Source organism: Pezoporus occidentalis, unplaced genomic scaffold (genome assembly GCF_034315485.1).
Source record: "Pezoporus occidentalis ecotype Australia unplaced genomic scaffold, CSIRO_AGI_Poc_V1 ctg16, whole genome shotgun sequence".
NCBI lineage: Eukaryota > Metazoa > Chordata > Aves > Psittaciformes > Psittacidae > Pezoporus > Pezoporus occidentalis.
Window position 1 is genome coordinate 4,569,195 of NW_026913425.1, and position 20,136 is coordinate 4,589,330.

The 20,136-nt window shown below is 36.9% G+C and overlaps 1 protein-coding gene and 1 long non-coding RNA gene across 2 annotated transcripts in view; one reads left to right on the forward strand and one right to left on the reverse strand.

The window, feature by feature from the left end:
• The window catches only part of LOC134160439 (uncharacterized), a 456,110-nt gene that overhangs the window by 320,335 nt on the left and 115,639 nt on the right, over nucleotides 1–20,136 (forward strand). The gene's annotated exons all lie outside the window — the stretch shown is intronic.
• The window catches only part of SV2C (synaptic vesicle glycoprotein 2C), a 108,253-nt gene that overhangs the window by 7,114 nt on the left and 81,003 nt on the right, over nucleotides 1–20,136 (reverse strand). Inside the window, exons 5-12 of the mRNA XM_062612372.1 lie at nucleotides 18,309–18,442; nucleotides 18,068–18,157; nucleotides 13,864–13,974; nucleotides 11,569–11,657; nucleotides 10,441–10,605; nucleotides 7,543–7,676; nucleotides 6,077–6,280; nucleotides 4,980–5,139 (exon numbers count right to left, since the gene is read on the reverse strand). Coding sequence (XP_062468356.1) covers nucleotides 4,980–5,139; nucleotides 6,077–6,280; nucleotides 7,543–7,676; nucleotides 10,441–10,605; nucleotides 11,569–11,657; nucleotides 13,864–13,974; nucleotides 18,068–18,157; nucleotides 18,309–18,442 — 1,087 coding nt within the window. The remainder of the gene's footprint in view (nucleotides 1–4,979; nucleotides 5,140–6,076; nucleotides 6,281–7,542; nucleotides 7,677–10,440; nucleotides 10,606–11,568; nucleotides 11,658–13,863; nucleotides 13,975–18,067; nucleotides 18,158–18,308; nucleotides 18,443–20,136) is intronic.

Consider the following 20,136-nt stretch of genomic DNA (forward strand, 5'->3'; position numbering starts at 1 on the left):
CCGGGCCTTCAGATTAAAAGAGCTTGTTCCGTGATTGCCGCATATGTTCCTTCTTAGACAGGTACGTATATTCCCACATATAATACTTCAAGACCACCTTTCCATTGCTGATAGTTAGAGTACCTAAACACTTCATGGTCCCACAGTGCTACTGAATGTGTGTAACACAGAAATTTGGTAACTTTCTTGCCAGAGCTAGCGTGAAGCCTACCAGAGAAAATTATAAAAACATCTGAATATAATTTTGTGGGTGTTGATAATATGCAAAGACTATTACAAAAACTTCTGAATATGCTACGAACAATTCTCTCATGTCCGAACATCTCAAGTTCATAAAAAAAAAAAAAAGATGGATATCATAGTTGGGTGAATTACAGCATTCAGTGTGCAAGTAAGTAAAACTGTGGTATTTATCTCCCTGCTTCAACTACTGCCCAAAGCCTCCTATAGGTTTGACATGTCATGCCTTAAACAAATTAACACGAAATTTCAGCAAAATGCAATTGAAGCACATCCACAGGATGGCAGTAGAAAATAACTATCAGGAGGTCTGCTGTAAGTCTATGACTGTTGTCATGACGCAAAAGAATAGGAAACATCTCTTCTAACAGCCACAACAAATCAAAGTTGAACTTAAATACCCTACAAATAACATTTTTTACTCTGGGAACAGATTCTCAGGGCTCAAGAAAAGGAGAACAAGAAATGTAACTAACTAAAGATAGGTGACTTAATTATGACCAAGCCCTTCTGAGCTTGTTTCTGAGGTATTAAAAAAAAAGGCAAAACAAGATGACTTCATTTTATAGCAAAACCTGGATTTTAAATATTCCTGGCCAAGATTCAAAATCAGATGTCTGGCAGCTGTAATAAAATTGATGAATTGTAGGTTATCTGATACAATCTGACCTTGATTTACTTTGCGGGAGTTGACCTACTTCTATTCCACTTGCTGTTTGGGTTTGGGTTACTGGTTGTATCTACTCCTTGACAAGAGGCTGGCCTTAAAAAGTTTGTGCTTCCCAAGCTAGTTCACAAGAAGATATTTATCACTTATGTAAAACTAATGTTTCCATTTTAAAGTCATAAAAACCTCCTATATGTTAATTCTTCAGAGAATTTTAACTCTCTTCCATTCATATTTATATTACAGGCAGAGGTAGGAAACTACAATGTTCTTGCAAGCCCCTTGGGCACACATTACAACACAAGCCATAATGACCTCATCACACAGTATTTTTTTTCCGCATCACTCTGCCAGTGCAGAGAACAAAGACAGCTTGAGGGTAAAACACAAACTTGGTTTCCTTCATCTGCTGCAGAAATTTGGAAGACGCACAGTGAATTAGGCTGGGGACTGCAAGATGAGAAAGCAGTCGCATTGGTTAAAGTACTTGAGTGCTATCAGAAGAAAGTATACAATCACTACCCCTGCCACAAAATTCATATATGACGTGAGCAAGTCACATAAAACTAACTAAATAGTCATAAAGTATGCATTTCACATTTTCTGGATGCTCAGCTTAGCACCTTCAGGTTTGTGTTGCTGAAGCGCTGAGCAGTGGAAGTTACATTTTCAGACATTCCCTCATCAAAAATGCTTAGGGATAGTTGGTACCACATGTGCCAGTCCACAGGTTTCCTTTCCTAACAGGCAGTGCTAAAGTAAGTTTTAACAATATGTTTTTCCTCTGTGCCTCAGTTGCTACAGCCGTCACCTCTTTCCAAAGCAGTGTTTGAAAAATATGGAAAGTTTATGAAAGAGTACGAAAGCTCTCTGGCGCATCCAAAAATGATTAAAAGACATTTAACAGATCTTCTTGAGAGCAGAGCTATGGAATATATTGGTTTGGCCTTCAACAGCTGACCAAAGGCTTCTTAGAATGTTCTGAGTAGTCCAGAATAGCACATTAAGAAGAAAAGGTAAAAGAGATATGATGAGACAAAAGATGACTTAAAACAAGTTCTTTACATTGTGGAGCTGGGTTAATTTATTTGCTTATTGGAAATCATCTGGTTCATAGCTAGTCATCATGACCATCCTTTAAAATTTGTGTATTAAAAAAAAATCAAAAGATTATTTGTCACCACCATGAGTGTCATCTGGAAGACAGAAAACTACCTAGAACTAGCATTAGTAAAGTATCTTCAGCTTTTAACAGAACTTCATCATCTACCTGACAACCATCTGAAATCTATACAGCCTTGAACATATTTTAGCAGTTGTGTAAATAAACTGAGATTGTATACAGAACATGCAGGCAAAAGCTAGACTAAAATAGCATAAAATTTGATAGTGCTCATCAAAAAGACAGGACAAACTACTTAATTACCTCAAATCCAGACACTAGAAAACTAATATGTGGTTATGTAGATCAGTGTGAATGCATACATAAACCAAATCTATGAAGATTTTGAAGCAACTTTAACTCTGCCTTGCAGGCAGCTGATGAAGAAGGAACTGAGACGTGTGCTGGACGTGTGTATGTATTGCATATATGCACATTTCCAAATTGCTCACCACACCCTTACCTGGCAAAAAGTCAGTATAGTCCCTAAATAACGTGGAGTACAATTTATGAAACACCTTTTGTATTATGCTGCACAATACTGTCAAAGTCTCACTGATTTGGCATCTGGCTAGTCTCCAAGAGGAGTTGCACAGGAGGAAAAGCAGGGGCTGCCCAGCTTGGTCTCTAGTGCATGGCAGCATGAGCTAGCCTCCTTTACATACTTTTCTTCCAGTCCAATCTCCATCTGCACTTTGCTGCTCATTTGTGGTCATTTCACTGACTGGGTGTACAAAAATGTGTCTATTGGAATAGTAAAATAGTGACAGAGTGAGCAAAGCTTTTGTGCCTAGATTGTCTTTTGAGGGGAAGCTGAAAGCCAGGTTCAGGACCAGATTCTCTCTGGATGCAGCTTTCCACTGAAATAGACCATTATTATAAGTATGAAGGACCTCATGTGCAAAAGCAGATCATGCAGCTTGTTGCACCATATATGCCTGGGAAGGCTGTTCAGCCCTACACCTACTTGCAGAAGGTGAAAATTCCCAGCAAAATATGGCAAGTTATGGCGAGTTATGACTGGCTGTGGAGATAAGAAATCTATTAGAAGGGAAGACAGGACCATCAGAGGTGGGCAGTGATGGCTTATAAACTGAAGTTGGTCTGGATAAAATAAAAAAGAAACAGAAAAAAATCCTGGGAAGCAAGTTATTTAAGTCCCTGCAGGTATTAGTTTTCAAATAATTCTATGAAACATGAATAAGCTTTGCCAAAGTCTAAAAAACCACATCTAGGAAGTGACTTTTAGAACTCAGAATTTTCTTACAATCAGCTGGCAAAAACTGGCAGTGACAGTTCCATCACTTTTAAAATTCTGAAAAAAACACCTCATCTACAGTATGTGTGGGCAGTGCCTTTCCTGGCACAGGTAGATTTGGCTTGCCAGAGTTTTTATATTGATAATACAAAGGGCTAAGCCCCATCTAAGTTGTTGCAAAAAATGCCAACAACTCAGCTGCAAATAAATTTCAGAAGTGGAGTTCCAGAAAGCTATTATTGCACACATAAGCTTTTTAAAAATTAAAAATGGGGAAGAGTTTCTGCAATCCCAAAGATAGCAAAAACTATTTGAAACAACTATTATCTACCAGTATAAATGATCTGGAATACATGTCAGTTACATTCCTTTTATCATTCCTAGTAATGATTATTTTTGCTTCCATTAACATCAATGGCTTTTCCAGTTGTTTTTTCTTCACTTCATTTTAAGAAAATATTTATGGTTGCTACATTCAGGAATGCAAAAAAGATAACTATTTCTATAAATTTATTAGAATTATATTACAGAGTTTGGATGATGGAATAATTCTTGCCAAGAGAGCAATTTTCTGAGGTATAATATAAACACTATCTCTCAATATTAAAGCTTAGTTTTTTTGATTCATAAGTAGCCTAGTATGGTTATTCAATACAAACACAGCAGTGCATATCAATGTCTTGCATGAAGAAGCATATACTTTGATAATGCAAATAAAAGAAGGCATCATGCATTTATAAACTGGAGATATTTTTCGTCATATTTGAAACTTCTAGTGAATGACATAATGAATAGGACTGTAACAGGAGAAAAAGCACACTGTCCCTAGGCAGAAGCCTGAGCAATTTTACATGAAATTTGTTTCAGGAGAGAAGGAAGGAGAAATATCCCAGTTTTTCCAAGCAAATGTGTTCTTACACTTGACATACAATAGCATAAGACTCAACTGTTCTTCCTTTATTCCATTAAGTGACATAAAATTAGCATGAAAATGTTTCTGGGAATAAAAGCCAAACCGTGTCATCTAGCAGCAATGCTTGCAGGACATGAAAACTGCTCTGAGTTTTCTGGTAAGAGCTCTGAAAACTCAGGAACAGTGCCTGAGACATTTTTGTATCCTCTTAATGCTGAGTATGTACACTTCTAGTGACCCTGAATACAAATCTGTAGCAGACTGATTAACAGCTCAGCATGATTCAAGCCCACAGTCTCATCCAGAAGATGATGTTCAGCTCCAGACAGTGATTTTTATTATCATCCCCACCGTTTCACAGCTGACAAACTAATGTAGCTTTATTGCTGTTTTGGACCAACAACTGTCTTTGTAGCCAGCTGCACTAAGAGAAACCCAGAAATATTCCATTATTGTTTTCAGAAATACTAGCCATTTGTTGTGTTTTAAATGAGAGTAGCAGTTAGACCTTTTTTTTCACATGAAGTTACATTTGTGGTATTTTCCTCATTAGGTGATGTTTGATGCAAAATACCAAATAGCTCAAAAGCACCTTTTTTCCCCTTTGTAAGTCAAACTATTAATTCAGCCCACTCAAAATACCACCCACCTCTGTAAAGCTCATAGGTAACCATTTCTAATTACCATTTCTGCTGATACATAGTGTCAGTAAAGTTAGGGGAGATGTATGTGCCCATACCTTCTGTCAGTAGGATATAACTCCACAGTAATAACATCTAGAGAGTTCCATGCTGAGATGGTGAGGCCATTGTAGAGGCACAGCATACCTATCATCATGGATTCACTGGTCCCAAACCACAGGAAAAAACAGCTGATGCCAGAGAGAACCATGGAACCACCTAGGTTTGAAACAGGTAAAATGAGCATGAGGCGGAGCTGTATTTTTAAAATTACCATTTTTTGTTTTGTCTAATGTTTCTAAACACACAGTGCAGCTAAATAAATGACACATATACCTGAGTTAAAGAGACCTCCTCTGCTAGAAAGACCAGTCAGGCAGACTTTTCATGGGAAAAAAAAAAAAGTAACTCCTCAAGTATTAGGATATATCATAAAGTATGTAGTATAAAGTTTATTGAAACCCCCTCTGAAATCCATAATTAAGCTATTCAGGGAAAACAACCCCATTATCCCTTGTTTATCATCTTCTGCAATTACATGAAACTCATTTAAATATTGTAGCAATAAAAACACTGAGTGGGAATTGCATTTATATAGAGATATTATCCTAGAAAATATACTCACTGAACTACCACATAGTTATTTAAGTAAACCAGATTTAAGTAAATTGAAAACAGATTTGTCATTGAAGATAATCCACGGGAGTTATCTTTCAGTTGTCTTACTTTGCAAGGTAGATAACAGCAAAGGACTTCTGACTCTTCCAAGGGGCTGCTCCACTAGCTGAGGAGCATCTCAGCACATCTCACCTGTGCACATCTCTCTTTTCTTTCAGCTGGAGCAGAGAGGAGCCAACGGTCATCACTCTCAAAAATCTCATCTCAAATGCCTAAATAATGCTTTTGTAATATCAATGTGGAAGAGCAATGACTGATACTGTGGCTATAGCAGAACTGGTTACAGAACCTTTTGTTCCCACAGTTTCTAAATGGGTGACCTTTTAAAATGGCACTTATGATGCCACAGAAACAAAGTATCTGCAGAAGGAATGTTCTGCGTCTGTCTGAACTAAAGTCTTTAAAAAGAGGACGTATTACATTATCAGGAGAGCTTTAGATTTTGGCGTTGTTCCCTGTTTTAAATCAAAGCCTCTACCTAGCATCGTTAACCGTCCAATTCTATCCATCAGGAGAGCGGACACAATATTCCCTGGTAACACTGCCAAGGTTCCCAGGAAATTAACAAAGTAAATCCAGTAGGCACTGTAGTCGTCATCAAAAGAAATCTGGCATCCTGTCCTGATGTGGAAAAATGTGCAATTTATCAATTCGCTGTCAACAAATTTATACTGCTCGAGATCTGTGAAAAGAAGAAAAAGGGACATTTCAGGTAACAGCTGACTCCATGTGCCGCATTTGAGTAGAAACATTTCAAGTTTACACAACTTTAATGACAATTCTGAGCTTTCATTGCTTCATAAAATGGAACTAGTTATTGCTGCTAATTTTGATACCTTTTTATCTTAATACAAAAATATGCAAAGCTCATGAAAAAAAGGATCTAAGGCCTTGAGTTAGGCAGGATAGACTACTGAATTTCAGTTCTGCTTGGACTGTATTTGGTTAAGTTCTTTCAGCACCAGCTGGTCTTGCATAAAAGGTACTGGATATCTGCAAGTTTCTATCACTCTGTTTTGCTTGGTATCAGATCTTCTGTTTCCACATCAGACAGCCTTTTAGATGAGACTGCAAATTACGGTCAGTTTGGTTTGACTTCCCTTATAGTGAGACATTCATACAGAATTCAGATTAAACTAATTTTCATTTCTGAGAAGGCCTCATGGTCTTCAGCTCAAACACAGATGAGTTCGCACATGCAGCTGTTCAGGCCATTCTTCCAATAGCATTTCAGACATCTCTTCCTAAACTTCCACTTGCTTTCCATTCCTCCTGTCAGCCTTATAACCCTGAATCATGAATACCTTCCTCTCATGCAAAGAAAGCTGGGTGCCACTTGCTTTGAAACCTAAGTCTATTAAGAGTATGACTGATGCAGTTGCTTGAAACTGGTAGGAAGTGCCCCATCTTTTCCACAAGCTTAGTTGGCCATGTTCTACTTTCAGTTATGATTTAATAAAGTGAGGAAAAAAGAGTCCTCTGTTTAACGTATGAAAATATACATTCCCATTTTTGTTACAATACTTAGGAGAGTGGGAATGATTATAGATCAGGTAGGTTGTATCATGAACTCTGATTCTCATGTCACAGCAAGCACAATGAACAATGTATTTCACCAGTCCTATTTAGACGAAGCAACCCCCCCCCCCATAAGTTAAACCTATCAGTAAAGCAATAAATATATTTTCTCCCTTCCAGTGTGAATCTCTTTAGAGATATTAATATCAAAGAGAAGTTTATTATCTGAGTCAATATTAGGGCTGATATATGCAGGTGTGATCTGATCCTTTCACTTTTCTGTTACAACATTACAGAGGCCTGTTGCTTTTTTATAACTTTCTATTCCCTACAAGAGGGCTTTTAGTATGCCTTATCAGAAATCCAGAAATTACAAATGTGAGAACACACAGCTGAATGGATATTCAGCGTTTTTTCTCATAATACCTGTGTTGGAGAAGGTGGTATTCACGAAAGTACAGTTCCTGAAGTATGTGTTCAGTGAAGTAATATCTTCAAACACACAGTTCTTAAAAAGTGAATCTTCAAAGGTTACTGATTTAAACTTCATCATAATAAACCTGCCCAGTAGAAATAATTTCTGTCAGTCTACCTTCATAGGTTAGAAAGAGCAACAGGTCAAGCTGACGCAGCTGTACAGGTCTAAAAAATATTAACCCCAGTAACAATGATTCCTTAAAGGCATTCTGGGGATGTAATTAATGATTACCTGATTCTAGAATACTATTGTTCAGAAAAAACATTAATAAGAAGAATAGCTCCACACAGCTACCGGCCACAACAATTCCTTTGATAATATTTCAGTTATTAGTTGTCCTTAATGATCAGCAGAAAACAATGTCATGACATTAATGGAATAGCCTTGGAAAATAACTATTACTTATAACTTGACATTACAGTCAGAAATTGGGAGATCATGCTCCAGAAACTCAATCTCTTGGAACAAACAATCGCTTGCTAGTACCAGGAAGCTGGAAGAAAAGAATATTTTAAAGAACTTGTATCTTTCCAGACGAACACAGTGAGTGTTGTGTTAGCCTCAAATGCGAAACAGGAACACAATGATTATATTGCCAGTTACACAGCTACCTATCTAACTGGAAGTTTATGTTTATTCCCCCTGTGCATGTGGATGCAACTTCAATTACTGTGTACATAAAACAGGTATAAGCAAATTTTTAGTAACTTTTTCTTATTTCTGAACATCCCTCTTCCTACTGACCCATATAGCTTCTGGAATTTGATCATGACTGTCATTCAAGTAATTCACAGAAAAAGTCAATGATGAAGTGCATTACTAGCAATAATTTTCTACCTCGATGTTAATAGAATAAAAAAATGCTGTCAGCCTTTTTTAGTATAATTCTAGAAAATAACATTACTATGCTAATAATAAAAAAAAAGAGATGTAGAAATACATCACTATTTTTGTGATGTCTTCTATTTCACGTGAAGGTGTGGAACAAGCTCATAGTTTTGCTGGCAGATTTCACTCAAAGTGGCAAAAGTTTTAAAAGCAGTGCTTTGTTATACAGCTGTAAGAACTGCTAAAATGTCAAAGCCTTCAAAACACAGACCTGGCTTTGCTCTAATTAAACATGGTGTGACTAGCTAAATAATTTTCTTATTATAAGACTGATAGTAACAATAGGACACAAAATATGTTACCTACGAAATAGTAGGAATTAAACTCTCACCAATAAAGTTCTTGGAATCTTTATGAGAAAGGAGAGAAAAGATGACCGTGTTTCCTACAGGAAAAGATTTCCAGCTAATGAATTCTCTTTGTCTATTGGTCAGAAGAATGGTGTCTTCAGCCCATTAGTTTCATTTACTGTATCATTTCTTATTTGTGACAGACTGATTAAAATCAGTGTTTAGTGTCAACTCATTATCATTTTTCATGTGGCACTTGCCATTTCAAAATGTAGCCTAATTCCAGAGGAGAACAAAGAAAATTTAGCAATTAAATTAGTCAGTTGGAAAAGAAATGACAGACTACATGTCCTACATTCTTCTGATGCACTTTCTAGCTTTGGATAGGAAATATGACTATATTAAAATTGGTGTTGCTATGATTTGCATTAAAACCCAAGAGAGATGTAACAAAGCAAAAAGTCAAGTACTAATGGATCTTCTATTTAAAAAAGAACAGGAGGGAAATACACATTGAGGGTGGGTGGAGTATTTAAATCTTTGTGGAGGAAGAATATCAAATGAGCTAATACTTCTGTGGAATATGTTTTGGTCATCTCATATAACTGTCAGAGGCTTCTTAAATTTGCACATTTGAAAGAGTAAGTTACTGTTTTGGAACAGATAAATATTAGATCAAGTGTTTTACAAGAATTTTCTGTTTAAATTGATAAGACCCCAGCTGATGGAGTGCTGCCGGTTACTGACAGTAGATAGTTCTTTGCTTTTAGGAGAAAATTTACCTCCTAGAAAGGAGTGAAACTGGAAAGCTATGGATAGTTTGAAAATGAGATAACTGCATCTTCTTTTCTGAAGTGCATAAACTTCCAGTTGTGTCAAAACTCTATTTCTTATAATTTTAAAAGCCTTGTATTACAAAAGCCAGTAATTTTACTCACCTAGATTTATTTTCCTATGGAAATTGCAATTACTTAGCATCACAACTCCAGCAGACCAGTCACATGGTTATAACTTAAGAGAAAAAAGATACCTTAACCAGCTGTGTTTAATTTTCCCCTAAGTTCCCTAGTTATCTGTGAAGTCCAGCTAGAGCCTTAATATGTTCAGATTCAGTTGAAAAAAAAACCAACAAAACAACACAAAAGTCATTGCCAACATGTTGTTTCCCATTCAGATCTGTTTGTACTTTTTATTGATTTATGGTAACATTTAGGTTTTAGTTTTCTGTGATAAGATGCTAATGTCTCAATGTTCAGCATTTTCATAGAAGCATCTTTCATTCACGTAATAAAGAATTAGCAACAGAGATGAAAGTATGTCCATTCTCAGGCCCCTACAGTATGCTGCATGTGTTGGGTCTGAAGATCCTTGAATCCCAATGTGAAAGGACGTACTGTTAATTTAGGCTTTTTGGTCTATTTTTCAGGATGACAAGGAAGCTATGTTTGCCTGGGGGATCCTCACACAGGAACCACTAGGACATGTATAGATTCATTTCTCCTCATGCTCCACAGGGCACAAGAAATCAATATCAGGAATAAATTCCCATTAATAAAGTAACAAAAGCAAGTATCATTAGCTGATGGAGAAAAATATGAGATTATTAGGACATGCTTTAAAATGTCATTTTTATTCCAGCTAAGCCAGTATATTAGGAAATCTCTAAACCTGTCATTGATGTATTCTCCATTGCTGTGAATCTGATTTTCCAGTGTGAAGTTGAAGACGAAATGTGAAACCTCCTCATTGCGGAAATGTTTCACTCGGGATGCGTACTCGTCTGACTGCAGATGTTTAATGACGTCGGGAAACCAGACAGATAAGCCATAGTAGCTGCAAAAAACAGCAAAAAGCTCAGTCGCCAGTCTTACTTGTTGGGAAATCTGTCTAAGTTGAGGATGAGCAGCTCTTATATGATGGAGCAGTTGTTACAAGTCCTGGTTTCAGCTGTAACAGTTATTAATTCTTTCTAATAGCTGGTGCAGTGCTACGTTTTGGCTTTAGTCTGAGAACAATGCTGATAACACACTGATGTTTCAGTTGTTGCTAAGTAATGCCTGCTCTAATTAAGGACTTTTCAGTCTCATGCTCTGCCAGTGAGGAGGGGCACAAGAATCCGGGAGGGAGCAGAGACAGGACACCTGACCCAAACTAACCAAAGGGGTATTCCATACCACAGCACGTCATGCCCAGTATATAAACTGGGGGGAGTCATCTGGAAGGAACCAATCACTGCTCAGATCGGGCTGGGTATCAGTCAGCAGGTGGTAAGCAATTGTATTGTGCTTCACTTGTGTTTTCTGAGCTTTCACTTCTTCTTTGTTGTTTCCTATTATTATTATTATTGCTATTGTTGGTATTCTTTCTACTATCAGTATATTTTACTTTATTTTGGTTATTAAACTGTTCTTATCTCAAACCATGGGTTTTACATTCTCTCTATTGTCCTCCCAGCCCACCTGGGGAGGGGGAAAAATGGGGGGTGAGTGAGTAGCTTCGTGGTGCTGAGTTACCAGCTGGGTTTAAACCATGAGAGTCCATCATAGTAGAATCCACCACAAAATAAAAATATTGAGAGATGCTGACACCAGGAGATAATCTTTTCTGAAGCAGATGTTTTTGATGAGGTAAGATTGCAGTAAGATCAGGCTAACATAGATATACATTTTGTGGAAAGATAAGGGATAAAACCCTTCTGAATAAAAAAGATAATCATAGTGATAAAAATTTGCATGCAGATGATTCTTCTGTCCTTCAAGTCTATCAAAAATTATTTAAGATTTCAACCACTCTTACCCAAAAGACAGGGTGAACCATACAGCTGTAAGTTTGATCGTATTATCCTTCACTGGGTAGTTGAAGCATCTCATAAATGTCAACCAAATCTGTAAATCATTAGGAAATACATTTATTATAAATTGTATTTTGAACAATTTTGTTAAATGATAAAACCTTTTTTGATTCTGATTTGCTTGCTTCTTCAGGGCCTCTGAGATAGGAGGTAACTCTATGTTAATCACAAGTCACTGGTCACGTAAGTATGCTAATCTCCAGATATAGCCAAGTTGTGCACGTTATATGACTTTTGACTTCTTTTCATAGAATCATTGAACAGTTTGGGTTGGAAGGGACCTTTAAAGATCATCTCTTTCCAACCTTCCTGACACAGGCAGGGACGCCTACCACTAGATCCAGTTGCTCAAAGCCCCATCCAAACTGGCCTTGAGCACTGCCAGGGATGGGGCAGTCACAACTTCTTTGGACAGCCTGTTCCAGTGCCTCACCACCCTAATCATCAAGCATTTATTCCTAATGTCCAATCTAAATCTATCCTATTATGGTCTAACATTCTTACCCCTTCTCCTGTCACTACAGGCCTTGGCGAAAGGTCTCCCTCAATCTTTTCTATAAGCCCCCTTTAGGTACTGAAAGGTTGGTATAAGGTCTCTCTGAAGCCTTCTCTTCTCCAGGCTGAACAGTCCCAACTTTTCAACCTTTTCTCATAGGAGAGGTACTCCAGCCCTCAGATCATCTGCGCAGCCTCCTCTGGACTTGCTCAAACAGTCCATGTCCTTTTTATGTTGGGGGCCCCAAAGCTGGACGCAGTACTGCAGGTGGTGTCTCACAAGAGCAGAGTAGAGAGGCAGATCTGCTGGCTATGCTTCTTTTTATGCAGCTTAGGATGTGATTGGCTTTCTGGGATGCAAGCACACATTGCTGGCCTATATAAAATTATTTACACACCAGTATGCACAGTGTTTATTAATTCACCCTCTGCTCTGATCACCTCAAAATTTCCAATGCCTAGGCAACTTCATTTCACTCTGTCAAATAAACAGAGATCTTGTAAAAAATGTTTTCTTCTGACTTCCCAGTATTACACTGCTTTAAGTTTAGATAAACTATATTCCATAATTCAGTAGTGACACAGAGTTTGATCTGTCATAACCTACCACAGCTAGAAATTGGTACTTTAACTATATGAGGAAAAGATGGGACTACCTCCAGGTCAGAGACACTACAGCAGAGCCAACTGAGAATGGTGTTCTCTCCCCTCTCTCTCATCTCAAGATGATTTTCTCTTTTTGAAGAGACGTATCAGCCTGTCTAAGGAGGTTTCAGCGCACATTGTGCAACAAGGAGCTCTAACCCAGGGTCTAGTCCAGTGAGATAACAAGCATATGAGACAGACACTCTGTAACTAAGCGGTTTAGTTTTAAAGGTGGTTTGGTAAAAAGGCAAAATCATAACATTTCAATCTTCAACCACTTCATTTGTGTACAAATAACTATAAAAGCAGACACCTTCTGGGTTTGTTTGGTTGGGGTTTTTTGTTTGTTATTTTTTTTATAGTGAAAATGCCATTTTTCCAAGCCAAGCAGTTTTGTTACAAACCTTGTTTTACAGCACTTTATCATAGCTCTGGAGACCTTCAAGTTGCCAGATATTTAACAGCTGTTAAAAGAGATTCCTAACTTTTATTTTTTTAATAATGAGACTTTTCTCAATTTTCATTACAAGGTTCAAAGGTACTGCATAATTTTGGCTTTGCAAAGAAGTAAAAAAGAGCATACTCCCATTGAACTTGCATTAAACCCTCTGAAATAGCTCTAACATAGTTTTCTGGTAAAACATTTAACATGCTTAAAATTACATGCAGATACAAAGCCTTATAAAGATTTTATGGCATCCATTTACACAATTTATTCATGACTTTACCATTTGTACATAATGTTGCTGCCTCAAGTTCATGCTGCAAATTTTCCATCTCATCATGTGTCACCTCTTTCTATAGGTATTTATTGATACACATTTCCAGTACGTATTATACCATGGTGCTTGGGAATATGGCTATGTAACTATCAGCCATTTTCCTTCTCACAAACTGGGACCAACCTCTGTGATTCACCAGCACTTCTCCTGGGTCAGGAAATGAGAACCTTGCGCAGGTTCCTGAATCTGCCAGTGCATGGAAAATGCAGCATTGCAGCAATCACCAGCATGAGCTCAATAATCCATCCCATATCTGAAGACTAATTAAAAAGAGGAAAGTTAACAGGTTACAGAACAAACAGAGGTGTTGTTACTTACGCCATACAGCTCTGTGCGAATTCTAACAAAACACCTCCTGTACCAAGTTCCTGTATCACTCTCTATTTCTATAAGCTCGTCTATCTGCTTTGGAGTTTTGATTCTGTTAACCTAGAAATAAAAATAGAACAGCAAATATTTGCATTTTATGGAATAATTACTTGTCTCTCAAGGAGATTTGGAAGGTTTTAATAAATCCCATAAATTAAAAATGAGCAGATGTTAAACCTGTGTATACACTTGGAATGTATTAGAAATATAAAGGAACAGTAACACACTATAATGCCAAATTTTGTTATGGATGCAACTGTACTGGAAAAATTTCAGATTTAAAGCATGCAGGAAATCAGTTTCCTCTGACTGAAGCAAGCTGTTACTGTCCGGTTCTGCTAGACCGTTGCTGTCCATATCCCTAATGCCACAAAGGATAAAACAGTATTTAAACCCTCAGTTAACCATGTCTGGATTTTGCTATCAAGATGTTTCTGACTTCCTATCACAACATTCTTGAAAGTCTATTGATTAAAGGTACAGTGATGCAAATAGAATTATTTGAAATGCCAAGAATTAATAGTTGAGTAATATTATTCTTTTGTTCTTATTTACTGTTAGACAGGGAGCTCTCTTTGTCTTTTGGATGTTGAATTTAACTATCTAATGAAGAGAGAAAAAGTTAGGTGAAATGATCTGGAACCATGCATGTTATTGCTGTCATGAGCAATCACCTACTTCATCTAAAGTGAAATGAGATAAACAGACATCATGGAAAAATACAGAACTATCAGTGACAGAGAATGTGATGTTGCCTACAATGCTAGTTTTCACTTGCACTCTCCTGTGTAGCAGAACAAGAATGTGTTATATTGTCTTTCCAGACACAGGGTCTGACAAACTTAAACCATTGTATAGTTTTGGTTTTGGTTTCTACTCCGGTCCCAGGTTCATACCAATATCACAAAAGGCAGTGTATTCACCCAGTTTATTTTAAAAGAATAGAAATAGAGAACAGAAAAAAAAAGATAAAATGGGAGGGGGCCTGATATATGGGGAGGGAGACAGCAAGACACCAAGTGTTCAGTGTATGGCTGACATTTCTGAAGGTCACAATAGCTTGTGCTTCTTAAGAGAATGGTGACACCACTACCCACGGATGCACCATAGTGGATTAGAGGACATCAGGGAATAGCAGTATTGGTGGTAAAGCTCTAGTTTTCAGCTGCTTTTGCAGATGTACACTCTTTAAGATGTACCAGCAGCCTCATCCCATGAACAAGAACAAACAAATGCCCACTAAGTGATTTAGCTATAATCACCATCATTTCTGAAATACTACAGCTCACTGTCTTGCCAAATCATGACTGCATCAAAGACAAGACTGTACTCTTCTCATCATGCCTTTCTCAATAGCAATAATCTTGTCTGCATCATTCAATTGATTTTAAGCTTTTCTTAAACTGCTTTTACGAAACATGCTATACAGAAGACTGAGTTGGGTCTTCCAAGATTATTTATGACCTTGCATATACAAACATCCTCACATGTCACACCTCCAGGTAGAAAGGGCACGCTTTCTGAATCACACTATAAACCAGTGCCACATTTGTAAGCTCAGCGGCAGCCTTTTCACCTGACTCATTTGGAGCTTTGGAGGTTGGGGGAAGCATGTGTATATCCTAGGACCACTGTATGTGACTGGAGACAAAGAGCTGCTGGCCTTGATGGTTTTTTAACATAAGAAAAGTCCTATTGAATCAAGACAATGGTCCATCTGGACCATGCAAATTCAGCTGTCAGTATATGAAGAATGAAAGAAAAAAATAAAGAATACCTATTTTAATGAAAATGGAACTTCTGTTTAAAAACAATGGCTAGAAATATGCAATGGTTTGAATCTTACAAAATCAAGACTTGCTGCAAAGTTTTTTGCAGAATAAAAGATTATCACAAAGAGTAGATAGAATTTGGGGTTTAAGGATAAAAAGGTTTTTTTTTTTACTTAAACATTTAAACCAATAGATCTAATGAATGTATATTTTAAGGACCCAGGAAGGTAGTTAAGCATGTACATAAATGTTTAACTTGGATAGTTCCCTAATAGAAGATACTATTAATTTTCTACCATCTCTGCTAATGTCACTGCTCTCAAGAGAGATTTTCAGAATTTTTCAAAGATACTATCACCTCAGTAAGTAACTAGAATATACTTATGTGAGTTTCTAACTCAAAACCCAGTTGTTCATCCTTTGATGACTTCCCTTTTCTAAAGGTTTGAAGATAAAATCCTCAATATGAGTAACAAGAGTAAACATGACATGTGAAAAAGCTTCTAGGAAAAGATGAAATCAAGGTAAGATAGGAAAACATACAGAAAGAAAGAACATTAAAATTATAGCAGTAATAAAAAAAGTTACATCAGCTGTGGAGTTAGAAATACTATTAAAGCATATCAAATGTGACTAGTAACATGAAGTGGAGGAAAATAGTAACACAGAAGTCATAGAATGGCACTGGATGAAGAAACAGGGTTTAGGAGAATAAATGTGAATAAATTCCTGAGACAAAATGTCACAATAGGAATAGCTTATATTTTTTTAAAAAAGAGAGACTAAAAGTATGACCCAAAAAATTTATGCATAAGTTCTTCGCTTTCTGGGTTAATAAGATTAAGTGCTGATATTTCCAGTGAGGAGACAATGACGTATTTTCTAATCATATTAATGCAAGCTAAAACCAGGGACTTCTATATATGTGTAACCTTGACATACAATATGTCTAATCTTTCCAATCCTCAATATCTGGAATTGAGTTTTCCCAATTATCATGGCAGAAACTGGCAAATATCCCAAGAAAGTGGTGTGTTTTCTTTATTCATGCCTTATTCATGGGTGACAGATTAACAAAAAATAGCTATAAATAAACTGTTGAGTTCAACATGATTCAGTGTCACATTTTAACAAGCGTAGAAAGACTTGTTAGATCACAAGAACTGGAAACAACAAGCGTGTGCTTTGTTTTCTTCTCCACAGCTGCTTTAGGACATGATTATGATTATGCTAAACTAATGTGAACTGATCCTTCCTCCCACCTTTTGTCCCAGTATATTTCTGTCTTATTCCTCATGCCTAAGCCAACACTGCAGGGGGATGGCGTCTGTGCTATGGCTGACTGTGCAATCAGTCAATGAATATCGACACTGGCTGAAGAAAAACAAAGAGTGACCGAGGGCAGGCACACTTTGTCTGAAAGCAGCTCAGATCAGCAAAAGCCAGTTGTGAAATTACACCCTAGCCGTATGGTGTTAGGCAAATCCCTTTATCCATAAATGAAATCAGAAAATAAAATACTAGGTTAGATGGGATTTGAGGTAGATCACAGGTGTATCAATAAATGTGGATTTAACATGATAAGCATGCTAACCAGCCTTCTTTCAGACTAAATAGGAGATTTTGAGCTTCTCTGTGGAAAAAAATTAAATGGAGTAAATGGAAACTACATCCAAGGCAATAAACTGCAAGTCTCAATGAAATAAAGTTATATGGTCAGATGGTCATTCCTTGAGACTGCCTGCAAATGCAGAGCCTTTAAAAGGATTTCTTAATTGAGTTACGTGTGCATTAAAGTAAGAAGAAAGCCTCTGGAAGAGCAAAACATCCCAAACATGGCTCTGAGTGGAAGCAGAGTGCTTACACCCCCACAGCACAGCACAAGTTGTAAAGGGAGATTGATTTTCAAAGCAAGAATATGCCTTCTGCTGTTTGGTCCTACTGTATCCAGGAAGAAAAAAATTATTGGGTATATTTTTCATATTTAAGGAACATGCCATAAAAATCCCCCACATTTGAATCACCAGTTTATCCTCCAAATAGAAACAACCTATCAATGCTTTGAATCTGGCCTTTTCATTGAATAAAACACAGATTGAGTCTATTAAGTGTCTTGGTACACCAAAGAAAAACACAATGTGGATTCATAGGTTCAAGAACATGTTGGTCAAAGGCTTGTATCTTTACAAGACTTGTATATATAGCAATTGTGTATATAACGACTTCAGTAGGAATTTGGTTCTTATATTTAGGAATTTAGAGTGCAAGTTATTTACTTTGTCATGCAGAGTATTAATATTGGTTGCTTAAGCCCTCCAGACCTTGCCAATCAGCCAGCTCACTGATGTGTTAAAGTGATTAGCTTTAAAAACAATACTCACTGTGAAGACTTTCTCAGGCTGACCACGAGCTCGCATGTTTGTGTCATGAATTTGCTTGAGTATCATCCAAGCTTCATCATGTTTTCCAACCTAAATGTTCATTTAAACACAACATACATACAGATTAATATATTCAGTATTACCACTGAACAATCTTAATGCCTGTTATACAGAGGTCGTAATATAAACACAGACATAATTTTGACTGGAATCTAAAAACAATTTGGAAAGTTACATATACCTCCAGCAAGAACCGTGGGCTTTCTGGCATAAAGGTGAGGGCTACCACAGAAGAGACACAAGGCAGTGCACAGACGATCACAAATACTCGCCAGCTGTGGAACTGGTAGGCAGAGCCCATGCTGAAACTCCATCCTATGAAATAAGAAATTCACAGCATGTAGAGAAATAAGGAGTATTGTACGTGAGAGTCTGCAGCTTCTTTGAGATGCAAAATGATACTTTTAATTAAATGAAGCCTGGTTGGTCTCCCTCTTCTATTTCCACAAATATTGATGATTTCACAAATAATCTTACACAATGAGTTTCATGCTCTTTCACGTGATTAGTCAGGCTGGAAAATTGCCAATATTATGCAGGGTGGGAGATTTTCTTGCACAGGGATGAAGAAAGCTCATTGACATCTCTTATCAAAATCTGCATGAAAGTAGTTATAAAAAACAAACAGGGACACAATCACCATACATAAGAATACGTACACAAAGAAATAGTTTCTAAGAATACTGGAAGAAGGAAGAATTAAAGAGCTACACTCAGATGACATGTTTTATGGAATTTTACAGTCTTCCTTATTAACTTTTTCTACAGAGTTAATTTCAACACTCTTAATAAGAGTTTCCTAACATGATACAGTGCAACACATAAAGCATTTATAGTACCTAACTTCTGTTTCCATCTTGTTCCAGAGCACTATACCACTCCTTAAATTCTGTTAGAAGTAAACTGACAGTTGACCCCCCTGCCCCATAACTAGATATTCAGGAAAAAATACTCAGCATTTAAGTTTATATCTGAGATGAACAACCTTAACACTGAAGTAGAGAGAGCATTTATGATTATATAAAAAAGATTACAAAAAATGAACAAGAAAAGAACTCTTATCTGAAAAATTGGTTTTGAGATACATCTGAGTGTTAATAACATGCTGTAGAAGCCATTGTTAAAATATTCTGAGAAGAACACAAAAGGAAATACTGGAAAACTTGTATGTGTAATTGCAGTGCTGGTAGTTCAGCTCTTTAATAAAATATCTGATTGTTCTGTATATTATGACTGGACTATTGAAATGGCATAATTTTAAGAAACCTAAGAATTTCTCTAAAGAAAGAGAAAAACATTGTTTGAATAATTATCTGGCCTTTTAGTCTGGCTTCAATACAGCAGAAATTTTCAAGTACAATTTTCAAAGGATAACATATTAAAAGATGAGTGGAAGACAAGAATGATAAAGGACAGATAAGTTACTGGAATTAAATGGAATCCTGACTGATGAAAAAGATGATACCAGGTTGTTCTGATATATTTCTTTGCTAACTGATTTTTTTAGACAAAAGACATGGTTAATTAGATCTGTCTGCATGTCCATAAACAACTACTACTACATGGTTTCAAAAGGCCACAGGGAAGACAGCACAGGAGAGGGGGCTTCATCTTTCACGACAGTGAGGTCCAGGTACTGGCTCTTGTCATTAGAAACTGTCCCAGAAATACACAGACCCACTGGTATACTTAGACAATATGCCTTTCACTGCTTTGGTTTATGTTTTACGAGATTGAGCTGCACAATAAGCACTTCTGCTGTAAATGTAATCAACCTGGCTTTATACCTGTTATAAAAACCAACAGTAACATCTTGTGATCCATAGCCAGCCTTGGAAAATGAGAATTTATTTTAAGGTGTAATTTATTAATGTAAGTGAACCGTATCACACTAAATTAAAGACAATGAGTGCACCATTCATCCTGCTGTCATCCTGACAACCTACAAAACATCTTCTTTGCACCTCAAAATATTGGAGGGGCATGTTAAGTGAAATGTTTATTATTCT